At 35.1% G+C, this 14,219-nt stretch overlaps 1 protein-coding gene across 1 annotated transcript in view; it reads right to left on the bottom strand.

The window, feature by feature from the left end:
• The window catches only part of LOC146745951 (uncharacterized), a 76,813-nt gene extending 66,939 nt beyond the window's left edge, over positions 1-9,874 (bottom strand). The window contains exon 1 of the mRNA XM_085498842.1: positions 9,730-9,874. Coding sequence (XP_085354968.1) covers positions 9,730-9,874 — 145 coding nt within the window. The remainder of the gene's footprint in view (positions 1-9,729) is intronic.
• Positions 9,875-14,219: the final 4,345 nt, after the last annotated feature.

Here is a 14,219-nt window from a genome sequence, read left to right on the forward strand (position 1 = left end):
CATAGTGTTTGTAGCTGTATATATTGCCTCTGATGTCACTATGATATGAACACATTGTATACTTACATGGTTTGTAGACTATTTGTGTATATGGTGTACTAGATCCCATAGTGTTTGTAGCTGTATATATTGCCTCTGATGTCACTATGATGTGAACACATTGTATACTTACATGGTTTGTAGACTATTTGTGTATATGATGTACTAGATCCCATAGTGTTTGTAGCTGTACATATTGCCTCTGATGTTGCTATAATGTGAACACATTGTATACTTACATGGTTTGTAGACTATTTGTGTATATGATGTACTAGATCTTATAGTGTTTGTAGCTGTACATATTGCCTCTGATGTTACTATAATGTGAACACATTGTATACTCACATGGTTTGTAAACTATTTGTGTATATTGTGTACTAAATCCCATAGTGTTTGTTGCTGTACATATTGCCTCTGATGTCACTATAATGTGAACACATTGTATACTTACATGGTTTGTAGACTATTTGTGTATATGGTGTACTAGATCCCATAGTGTTTGTAGCTGTACATATTGTCTCTGATGTCACTATGATGTGAACACATTGTATACTTACATGGTTTGTAGACTATTTGTGTATATGGTGTACTAGATCCCATAGTGTTTGTAGCTGTACATATTGCCTCTGATGTCACTATAATATGAACACATTGTATACTTACATGGTTTGTAGACTATTTGGGTATATGGTGTACTAGATCCCATAGTGTTATTAGCTGTACATATTGCCTCTGATGTCACTATGATGTGAACACATTGTATACTTACATGGTTTGTAGGCTATTTGTGTATATGATGTACTAGATCCCATAGTGTTTGTAGCTGTACATATTGCCTCTGATGTCACTATAATATGAACACATTGTATACTTACATGGTTTGTAGACTATTTGGGTATATGGTGTACTAGATCCCATAGTGTTATTAGCTGTACATATTGCCTCTGATGTCACTATGATGTGAACACATTGTATACTTACATGGTTTGTAGACTATCTGTGTATATGATGTACTAGATCCCATAGTGTTTGTAGCTGTACATATTGCCTCTGATGTCACTATAATGTGAACACATTGTATACTTACATGGTTTGTAGACTATTTGTGTATATGATGTACTAGATCCCATAGTGTTTGTAGCTGTACATATTGCCTCTGATGTCACTATAACGTGAACACATTGTATACTTACATGGTTTGTAGACTATTTGTGTATATGATGTACTAGATCTTATAGTGTTTGTAGCTGTACATATTGCCTCTGATGTTACTATAATGTGAACACATTGTATACTTACATGGTTTGTAGACTATTTGGGTATATGGTGTACTAGATCCCATAGTGTTTGTAGCTGTATATATTGCCTCTGATGTCACTATGATATGAACACATTGTATACTTACATGGTTTGTAGACTATTTGGGTATATGGTGTACTAGATCCCATAGTGTTTGTAGCTGTACATATTGCCTCTGATGTTACTATAATGTGAACACATTGTATACTTACATGGTTTGTAGACTATTTGTGTATATGATGTACTAGATCTTATAGTGTTTGTAGCTGTACATATTGCCTCTGATGTTACTATAATGTGAACACATTGTATACTTACATGGTTTGTAGACTATTTGGGTATATGGTGTACTAGATCCCATAGTGTTTGTAGCTGTATATATTGCCTCTGATGTCACTATGATATGAACACATTGTATACTTACATGGTTTGTAGACTATTTGTGTATATGGTGTACTAGATCCCATAGTGTTTGTAGCTGTATATATTGCCTCTGATGTCACTATGATGTGAACACATTGTATACTTACATGGTTTGTAGACTATTTGTGTATATGATGTACTAGATCCCATAGTGTTTGTAGCTGTACATATTGCCTCTGATGTTACTATAATGTGAACACATTGTATACTTACATGGTTTGTAGACTATTTGTGTATATGATGTACTAGATCTTATAGTGTTTGTAGCTGTACATATTGCCTCTGATGTTACTATAATGTGAACACATTGTATACTCACATGGTTTGTAAACTATTTGTGTATATTGTGTACTAAATCCCATAGTGTTTGTTGCTGTACATATTGCCTCTGATGTCACTATAATGTGAACACATTGTATACTTACATGGTTTGTAGACTATTTGTGTATATGGTGTACTAGATCCCATAGTGTTTGTAGCTGTACATATTGTCTCTGATGTCACTATGATGTGAACACATTGTATACTTACATGGTTTGTAGACTATTTGTGTATATGGTGTACTAGATCCCATAGTGTTTGTAGCTGTACATATTGCCTCTGATGTCACTATAATATGAACACATTGTATACTTACATGGTTTGTAGACTATTTGGGTATATGGTGTACTAGATCCCATAGTGTTATTAGCTGTACATATTGCCTCTGATGTCACTATGATGTGAACACATTGTATACTTACATGGTTTGTAGGCTATTTGTGTATATGATGTACTAGATCCCATAGTGTTTGTAGCTGTACATATTGCCTCTGATGTCACTATAATATGAACACATTGTATACTTACATGGTTTGTAGACTATTTGGGTATATGGTGTACTAGATCCCATAGTGTTATTAGCTGTACATATTGCCTCTGATGTCACTATGATGTGAACACATTGTATACTTACATGGTTTGTAGACTATTTGTGTATATGATGTACTAGATCCCATAGTGTTTGTAGCTGTACATATTGCCTCTGATGTCACTATAATGTGAACACATTGTATACTTACATGGTTTGTAGACTATTTGTGTATATGATGTACTAGATCCCATAGTGTTTGTAGCTGTACATATTGCCTCTGATGTCACTATAACGTGAACACATTGTATACTTACATGGTTTGTAGACTATTTGTGTATATGATGTACTAGATCTTATAGTGTTTGTAGCTGTACATATTGCCTCTGATGTTACTATAATGTGAACACATTGTATACTTACATGGTTTGTAGACTATTTGGGTATATGGTGTACTAGATCCCATAGTGTTTGTAGCTGTATATATTGCCTCTGATGTCACTATGATATGAACACATTGTATACTTACATGGTTTGTAGACTATTTGGGTATATGGTGTACTAGATCCCATAGTGTTTGTAGCTGTACATATTGCCTCTGATGTTACTATAATGTGAACACATTGTATACTTACATGGTTTGTAGACTATTTGTGTATATGATGTACTAGATCTTATAGTGTTTGTAGCTGTACATATTGCCTCTGATGTTACTATAATGTGAACACATTGTATACTCACATGGTTTGTAAACTATTTGTGTATATTGTGTACTAAATCCCATAGTGTTTGTAGCTGTACATATTGCCTCTGATGTCACTATAATGTGAACACATTGTATACTTACATGGTTTGTAGACTATTTGTGTATATGGTGTACTAGATCCCACAGTGTTTGTAGCTGTACATATTGTCTCTGATGTCACTATGATGTGAACACATTGTATACTTACATGGTTTGTAGACTATTTGTGTATATTATGTACTAGATCCCATAGTGTTTGTAGCTGTACATATTGTCTCTGATGTCACTATGATGTGAACACATTGTATACTTACATGGTTTGTAGACTATTTGTGTATATGGTGTACTAGATCCCATAGTGTTTGTAGCTGTACATATTGTCTCTGATGTCACTATGATGTGAACACATTGTATACTTACATGGTTTGTAGACTATTTGTGTATATGGTGTACTAGATCCCAAAGTGTTTGTAGCTGTACATATTGCCTCTGATGTCACTATAATATGAACACATTGTATACTTACATGGTTTGTAGACTATTTGGGTATATGGTGTACTAGATCCCATAGTGTTATTAGCTGTACATATTGCCTCTGATGTCACTATGATGTGAACACATTGTATACTTACATGGTTTGTAGACTATTTGTGTATATGATGTACTAGATCCCATAGTGTTTGTAGCTGTACATATTGCCTCTGATGTCACTATAATGTGAACACATTGTATACTTACATGGTTTGTAGACTATTTGTGTATATGATGTACTAGATCCCATAGTGTTTGTAGCTGTACATATTGCCTCTGATGTCACTATAACGTGAACACATTGTATACTTACATGGTTTGTAGACTATTTGTGTATATGATGTACTAGATCTTATAGTGTTTGTAGCTGTACATATTGCCTCTGATGTTACTATAATGTGAACACATTGTATACTTACATGGTTTGTAGACTATTTGGGTATATGGTGTACTAGATCCCATAGTGTTTGTAGCTGTATATATTGCCTCTGATGTCACTATGATATGAACACATTGTATACTTACATGGTTTGTAGACTATTTGGGTATATGGTGTACTAGATCCCATAGTGTTTGTAGCTGTACATATTGCCTCTGATGTTACTATAATGTGAACACATTGTATACTTACATGGTTTGTAGACTATTTGTGTATATGATGTACTAGATCTTATAGTGTTTGTAGCTGTACATATTGCCTCTGATGTTACTATAATGTGAACACATTGTATACTTACATGGTTTGTAGACTATTTGGGTATATGGTGTACTAGATCCCATAGTGTTTGTAGCTGTATATATTGCCTCTGATGTCACTATGATATGAACACATTGTATACTTACATGGTTTGTAGACTATTTGTGTATATGGTGTACTAGATCCCATAGTGTTTGTAGCTGTGTATATTGCCTCTGATGTCACTATGATGTGAACACATTGTATACTTACATGGTTTGTAGACTATTTGTGTATATGATGTACTAGATCCCATAGTGTTTGTAGCTGTACATATTGCCTCTGATGTTACTATAATGTGTACACATTGTATACTTACATGGTTTGTAGACTATTTGTGTATATGATGTACTAGATCTTATAGTGTTTGTAGCTGTACATATTGCCTCTGATGTTACTATAATGTGAACACATTGTATACTCACATGGTTTGTAAACTATTTGTGTATATTGTGTACTAAATCCCATAGTGTTTGTTGCTGTACATATTGCCTCTGATGTCACTATAATGTGAACACATTGTATACTTACATGGTTTGTAGACTATTTGTGTATATGGTGTACTAGATCCCATAGTGTTTGTAGCTGTACATATTGTCTCTGATGTCACTATGATGTGAACACATTGTATACTTACATGGTTTGTAGACTATTTGGGTATATGGTGTACTAGATCCCATAGTGTTATTAGCTGTACATATTGCCTCTGATGTCACTATGATGTGAACACATTGTATACTTACATGGTTTGTAGACTATTTGTGTATATGGTGTACTAGATCCCATAGTGTTTGTAGCTGTACATATTGTCTCTGATGTCACTATGATGTGAACACATTGTATACTTACATGGTTTGTAGACTATTTGTGTATATGGTGTACTAGATCCCATAGTGTTTGTAGCTGTACATATTGCCTCTGATGTCACTATAATATGAACACATTGTATACTCACATGGTTTGTAAACTATTTGTGTATATATGTCACTATGATGTGAACACATTGTATACTTACATGGTTTGTAGACTATTTGTGTATATGGTGTACTAGATCCCATAGTGTTTGTAGCTGTACATATTGCCTCTGATGTCACTATAATATGAACACATTGTATACTCACATGGTTTGTAAACTATTTGTGTATATTGTGTACTAAATCCCATAGTGTTTGTTGCTGTACATATTGCCTCTGATGTCACTATAATGTGAACACATTGTATACTTACATGGTTTGTAGACTATTTGTGTATATGGTGTACTAGATCCCATAGTGTTTGTAGCTGTACATATTGTCTCTGATGTCACTATGATGTGAACACATTGTATACTTACATGGTTTGTAGACTATTTGTGTATATGGTGTACTAGATCCCATAGTGTTTGTAGCTGTACATATTGCCTCTGATGTCACTATAATATGAACACATTGTATACTTACATGGTTTGTAGACTATTTGGGTATATGGTGTACTGGATCCCATAGTGTTATTAGCTGTACATATTGCCTCTGATGTCACTATGATGTGAACACATTGTATACTTACATGGTTTGTAGGCTATTTGTGTATATGATGTACTAGATCCCATAGTGTTTGTAGCTGTACATATTGCCTCTGATGTCACTATAATATGAACACATTGTATACTTACATGGTTTGTAGACTATTTGGGTATATGGTGTACTAGATCCCATAGTGTTATTAGCTGTACATATTGCCTCTGATGTCACTATGATGTGAACACATTGTATACTTACATGGTTTGTAGACTATTTGTGTATATGATGTACTATATCCCATAGTGTTTGTAGCTGTACATATTGCCTCTGATGTCACTATAACGTGAACACATTGTATACTTACATGGTTTGTAGACTATTTGTGTATATGATGTACTAGATCTTATAGTGTTTGTAGCTGTACATATTGCCTCTGATGTTACTATAATGTGAACACATTGTATACTTACATGGTTTGTAGACTATTTGGGTATATGGTGTACTAGATCCCATAGTGTTTGTAGCTGTATATATTGCCTCTGATGTCACTATGATATGAACACATTGTATACTTACATGGTTTGTAGACTATTTGGGTATATGGTGTACTAGATCCCATAGTGTTTGTAGCTGTACATATTGCCTCTGATGTTACTATAATGTGAACACATTGTATACTTACATGGTTTGTAGACTATTTGTGTATATGATGTACTAGATCTTATAGTGTTTGTAGCTGTACATATTGCCTCTGATGTTACTATAATGTGAACACATTGAATACTCACATGGTTTGTAAACTATTTGTGTATATTGTGTACTAAATCCCATAGTGTTTGTAGCTGTACATATTGCCTCTGATGTCACTATAATGTGAACACATTGTATACTTACATGGTTTGTAGACTATTTGTGTATATGGTGTACTAGATCCCACAGTGTTTGTAGCTGTACATATTGTCTCTGATGTCACTATGATGTGAACACATTGTATACTTACATGGTTTGTAGACTATTTGTGTATATTATGTACTAGATCCCATAGTGTTTGTAGCTGTACATATTGCCTCTGATGTCACTATAATGTGAACACATTGTATACTTACATGGTTTGTAGACTATTTGTGTATATGATGTACTAGATCCCATAGTGTTTGTAGCTGTACATATTGCCTCTGATGTCACTATAATGTGAACACATTGTATACTTACATGGTTTGTAGACTATTTGTGTATATGATGTACTAGATCTTATAGTGTTTGTAGCTGCTGTACATATTGCCTCTGATGTCACTATAATATGAACACATTGTATACTTACATGGTTTGTAGACTATTTGGGTATATGGTGTACTAGATCCCATAGTGTTTGTAGCTGTACATATTGCCTCTGATGTCACTATGATGTGAACACATTGTATACTTACATGGTTTGTAGACTATTTGGGTATATGGTGTACTAGATCCCATAGTGTTTGTAGCTGTATATATTGCCTCTGATGTCACTATGATGTGAACACATTGTATACTTACATGGTTTGTAGACTATTTGTGTATATGATGTACTAGATCACATAGTGTTTGTAGCTGTACATATTGCCTCTCATGTCACTATAATGTGAACACATTGTATACTTACATGGTTTGTAGACTGTTTGTGTATATGATATACTAGATCCTATCGTGTTTGTAGCTGTACATATTGCCTCTGATGTAACTTTAATGTGAACACATTGTATACTTACATTGTTTGTAGGCTATTTGTGTATATGGTGTACTAGATCCCATAGTGCGTGAATCTGTACATATTGCCTCTCATGTCACTATGATGTGAACATATTGTATACTTACATTGTTTGTAGACCATTTGAGTATATGGTGTACTAGATCCTATAGTGTTTGTAGCTGTACATATTGCCACTGATGTCACTATGATGTGAACACATTGTATACTTACATGGTTTGTAGACTATTTGGGTATATGGTGTACTAGATCCCATAGTGTTTGTAGCTGTACATATTGCCTCTGATGTCACTATGATGTGAACACATTGTATACTTACATGGTTTGTAGACTATTTGGGTATATGGTGTACTAGATCCCATAGTGTTTGTAGCTGTATATATTGCCTCTGATGTCACTATGATGTGAACACATTGTATACTTACATGGTTTGTAGACTATTTGTGTATATGATGTACTAGATCCCATAGTGTTTGCAGCTGTACATATTGCCTCTGATGTTACTATAATGTGAACACATTGTATACTTACATGGTTTGTAGACTATTTGTGTATATGATGTACTAGATCTTATAGTGTTTGTAGCTGTACATATTGCCTCTGATGTTACTATAATGTGAACACATTGTATACTCACATGGTTTGTAAACTATTTGTGTATATGGTGTACTAGATCCCATAGTGTTTGTAGCTGTACATATTGCCTCTGATGTCACTATAATATGAACACATTGTATACTTACATGGTTTGTAGACTATTTGGGTATATGGTGTACTAGATCCCATAGTGTTTGTAGCTGTACATATTGCCTCTGATGTCACTATGATGTGAACACATTGTATACTTACATGGTTTGTAGACTATTTGGGTATATGGTGTACTAGATCCCATAGTGTTTGTAGCTGTATATATTGCCTCTGATGTCACTATGATGTGAACACATTGTATACTTACATGGTTTGTAGACTATTTGTGTATATGATGTAATAGATCCCATAGTGTTTGTAGCTGTACATATTGCCTCTGATGTTACTATAATGTGAACACATTGTATACTTACATGGTTTGTAGACTATTTGTGTATATTGTGTACTAAATCCCATAGTGTTTGTAGCTGTACATATTGCCTCTGATGTCACTATAATGTGAACACATTGTATACTTACATGGTTTGTAGACTATTTGTGTATATGGTGTACTAGATCCCATAGTGTTTGTAGCTGTACATATTGCCTCTGATGTCACTATAATATGAACACATTGTATACTTACATGGTTTGTAAACTATTTGTTTATATAATGTACTAGATCCCATAGTGTTTGTAGCTGTACATATTGCCTCTGATGTCACTATAATATGAACACATTGTATACTCACATGGTTTGTAGACTATTTGTGTATATGATGTACTAGATCACATAGTGTTTGTAGCTGTACATATTGCCTCTCATGTCACTATAATGTGAACACATTGTATACTTACATGGTTTGTAGACTGTTTGTGTATATGATGTACTAGATCCTATAGTGTTTGTAGCTGTACATATTGCCTCTGATGTAACTTTAATGTGAACACATTGTATACTTACATGGTTTGTAGGCTATTTGTGTATATGGTGTACTAGATCCCATAGTGCGTGAATCTGTACATATTGCCTCTCATGTCACTATGATGTGAACATATTGTATACTTACATTGTTTGTAGACCATTTGAGTATATGGTGTACTAGATCCTATAGTGTTTGTAGCTGTACATATTGCCACTGATGTCACTATGATGTGAACACATTGTATACTTACATGGTTTGTAGACTATTTGGGTATATGGTGTACTAGATCCCATAGTGTTTGTAGCTGTACATGTAATCTCTTCTTGGCCATCATCTCCAGTATCTGTAAGCTCCCATGTGTTATCATATGTAGTTCCAGTCTGTCCACCCTCAGCTTCCCATTTATATAGATCTGACTCTGGAGTGGCTGTATCTACACATGCCGCACGTATCATCCTAGCAGTATTCCAGGAAATAACCGCAATTTCATTGATTACCGGGATATCTGAAAATATTGGTAATATGTCTCACGTGTCTCAACCATGGCAAGGTGGTAGGCAACCAAGATGGCTGCCGCTCACACAAGGCCACCATCAACACCAACAAGTAATCCCTATACAAATATTTTTGTTGAACATATTGATGGCATTCCGATTCAAACTTATGTGGAGTCAGTTGCGGATTTGGTCGGGACTAGTAATATTATAGCAGCCTCCCGAATGAGCCAATCCATTATTGTCTTTTTTAATTAAGGTTACATGGGTCGACATGGTGTTGGCCTTTACATATGAGATCTCCATGGTTTTGTTGAACCTGTTGTCTGCCATACAGCGAAAATTGTTTTACCAAATGTTCCCTCTTTTTTTTCTGACAATTCTATTATGGACGCTTCAAGCACGGGCAAGTGATGTGCGCGGTGCGAGCGATACCATTACTAAAACATTTAAAGTCTTTCCACCGCCAGGTTTATTTAAAAGATCTATCTATATATCACTTTTCAAGCTCAGAGGTAAACGCACGTTTCGTCTGACGAACTTACTAGTTTTACATGTAACACACACATGGAACTTGCCCAAACTCTCAAACCATGAATATGCAAATGATAAATGATGAAAACAATAATCTTCAAAATAGCTCTACGACAGACTCTCAACAGGTGAATGTACTGACTAATTTAAATTCTCCCGACACAACAAAAACGACGACAAAAATGTTATAATTAACACCGGAGCACCAGATACTGAGATACATAATCATGCAACAAACATTGAAACCGAAATAGTTATATAGTTGGGTATAAACCCCTCCTTCCCCTTCCAATGAATTAGCATCGCCCCACCTCCTTCAACCCAAAACCCCTCTTTCACATCTATGCGAATGTAACAGTGTGTAATCAAAAGCCACATCCTGATAGTACAGTGTAGACTCCATTTCCATATTCTTCCTCACAGTTGAATCCCCGCGCTACTCGCCACTATCTGAAATTCCTCGTAGATTAAGTGTTTTGAATTTTGCCTAATCTTAAAATACTGGTCAGACATCTTAAACCTTTTACAATACCCAACAATTGAACAATGAAATCGGGTAACTGTAACAATGCCATTGTTTGCTGCGTAACATACAATGACAATGGCTGTCGGGATGCCCTTAAAAGTTACAGTGTTTTCAATTATCTCAAGTGTTACCATGCCTGCAATGTTTATATGTTACAAGACAGAGGCGGCGGCACGAATATTTTTATGGGGGGGATCTGCTCACCATTCCTTGCGCCCCATAGACGCGGGGGGGGGGGCACTGCAAGAAGCACAATCTCATTTCTCCGATGAATACATTCGTAAACTTGTATGGCGCGGCATTGGCATTTTTCTCATGGTACGGCTAATCGCGCGGGTGTAGCTATTTTGTTTTCTCCAGCAGCAACTGTGAATATTTTTTCACAGTGAGAAATCATGCCTCGATACGTGTTGCACTCTCATGTTCAAATTAATGAAAATTGAGCATTTCTGATCATTCCCATATCCACACCAACCTCGCCAAAGATTACAGTAAAAATAATAGTCCCGTATGGTTATTGAATACTTAAATGTTGCGTGATGAAGTGTATGTGGCTATTTTGACTGATTTTTGAGGGAAGTGACAAACACTTGGAAACAACTATGTAAATATACAAACATGGTGGGAAAATCATACAATAATTTGCAGGCAAAGGTGTTCAATATCCACTGCCATCCATGTCATAGCCATTAAACCACTACTAATCAGGAATGAAAACTGGTCACACCTCACAGCACTAACCAAGACTAATCTCACTGTTTATGCTGACGAAGTAGAATTTGTAATACGTAACTCACAAACAGGATTTTAATTCACTTGCTCGCTGATTACATGTCTACGCGCTTGCATCAAGCTCTAAAATCAATCTCCTATGGGTTAGTAACATCACCTACTCCCTCTCAATATCAAATGGAAAATCGTGGGCTTGAAACTGTTGGTTATTTATCTTGGGAATAATCTAACTTACACTAATCAGAACTAGGCTGTACTTCTCAACTTCTGGAATCACCTTGTTCACAGTCTTACAGAGGGCGCGCTCTTGTTATTAATAATCTGATTTCATCGCAGTTAGTGTAATGTTTTAATAACCTTGTACCACCATTAGACGTAGTTCTGAAGATAGAGACAATGCTTGATTTCTTTTGGCAAGGCCAACATTAGGTATCTGTCGAAACACTGCACTTCCCTTTGGAAATGGGTGGGCAAAATGTTACACTTCTTCCAACACGCATAAGTACCATGCGACTTACCTATATTCAAAGAAGTCTATATAACAACCATTATCACCCCTGTTATAAGTTCACAGACTACTTTTGTAACCAAGCAAGTAATATGTCATATGCATGACAACTAATATGCACCACTATCAATACACCTTTACATAGATTTTCGTTATTTTAATGTGAACTCATTCAGTGCTGGAGCCACCCATATCGCTCAAAACACTTTATTTCTAGCAAGGCACAATGTATATTTTGCTTCTTAGCGTGAATAGCTAAGGTTGCAATTCATATATTAGCCGTCGTAATAGGAGGCAAAACAAATGCTCCAGTGATCCTCTGGGAATTTTTATTTACAGTATCATGTCAAGGCTTGAAATATGAATGTTCGGATCATGAAACAATTGCCTGAATTTCAGGTAATGTGGACGATAGAATAACACACTTTGCATTCTACTGTAATTAAAGTACGAATAATTATACGAATTATTTTAAAACAGAAATTTGCCTTGTCTTGTTGCTAAACAACGATACAAAAAGACACCACTGATATAGCAAATATATCACACCCACATGAGCCAAGAGTTTTGTCCTCTCTGTGGGTTATCTTTGCATGCACTTGCAGCAGCGCACATTTGTTCCATAGTCCAGTGGAATTAGGGTTTGACCCGGAATAAAATAGTACATTAGCGAATTTTGTTTCAAACGTTGGCTAAGGTCATTGAGAATGACCAAAAAAACCCAAGAACTAAACCGTTGGTCAATTGTCTTTAGAGCATGTTGAAGATTTATTGTTTTTAGCACTGATTTTACCTACCGCAAATATCCAACCATGCAATAACCTCTAATTACCATTGAAATGTATTACTGTATAGCAACCATATTTTAAAAACAATGAATGAAATATAAATCTGCATCTGTAACAGATCACTGCAACATGCATGATGACGTCATATACGTAATGACGTCATTGCTGACGTCAGAAGTCTGTCGACCGTGTCAATCTAATTTTATTTTTAGGTCAACCTGGACAAAATTGCAACAGAAAGTTTCTTTGCAGATTTAGCAACAATAGACATCTATAAACAACATATCAAAAGTCCACCAAAATCGGACAAAGGGAAAGTTGATTTTTTCAGGTATTGATATTGCCCATATAATGGAAATATTAAGCCATTTTATTGATGCAGTAAGACGTACATATACAAATGCATATGGGATAATAATGGCCAATAAATCCACATATTTATCACACTTACCACACTTATCACATTTAGTCAGCCAAAACAATTTTTGTGCATGGTGAAGCAAATAGCGCCCTCTATGTGCATATACAGCGCCACCAAGTGGTGATATTTTCAGAAATATACAGGGTCTGGTATTAGTCTTGTTTCATTGGTACTCTATCAGTATAAATTCTACACAATATAGAAAACTCTGCGATTATTGTTCATATACAATTTTCATTATTAAAAAAACAAAATTTCAGGAATATTTGGAGCATATTTAGATCCATCATTCGCCAAATCAACATGATAATTTGCTGCAGTCGGTGTCCATAACTCGCACCACCCACAAATTATACATCTGCATAAAAACATACAAACGAATCGTGTTTATCAAAGTAAATGTGATTGTAACATATACTTAAAGATTGTAAAGATTGGTGATACAATGGTAATATATATGAAGGACATTTCACAGTTACAGGTATGTGGAATGTGGCAATGATCACATAATGAAGGTGGCTCATATCAAGGTTTGATGTGGTAATATCAAAAGAGTGATTGTCAAGACTTGTGAGGTATCGATTATATCAATAAATATGTCAAAGTTTGTGGTAGAATGAGACAGTTACAAACTTACCATGATCATACTTGTGTTTTCTCATACCTTCATTCTGTTTGGAATTGGTATGAAAATAGGTTGGTTGGTTGACCAATCATCAAATAAAGTCAGTATAATTCTAAGTTTATAATATTATAGTTGATCATCATCATGATCCAGATTGGGTGAATTTCTACAG

This window comes from Saccoglossus kowalevskii, chromosome 5, assembly GCF_978046115.1.
Source record: "Saccoglossus kowalevskii chromosome 5, keSacKowa6.1, whole genome shotgun sequence".
NCBI classification, from domain to species: Eukaryota; Metazoa; Hemichordata; class Enteropneusta; family Harrimaniidae; genus Saccoglossus; species Saccoglossus kowalevskii.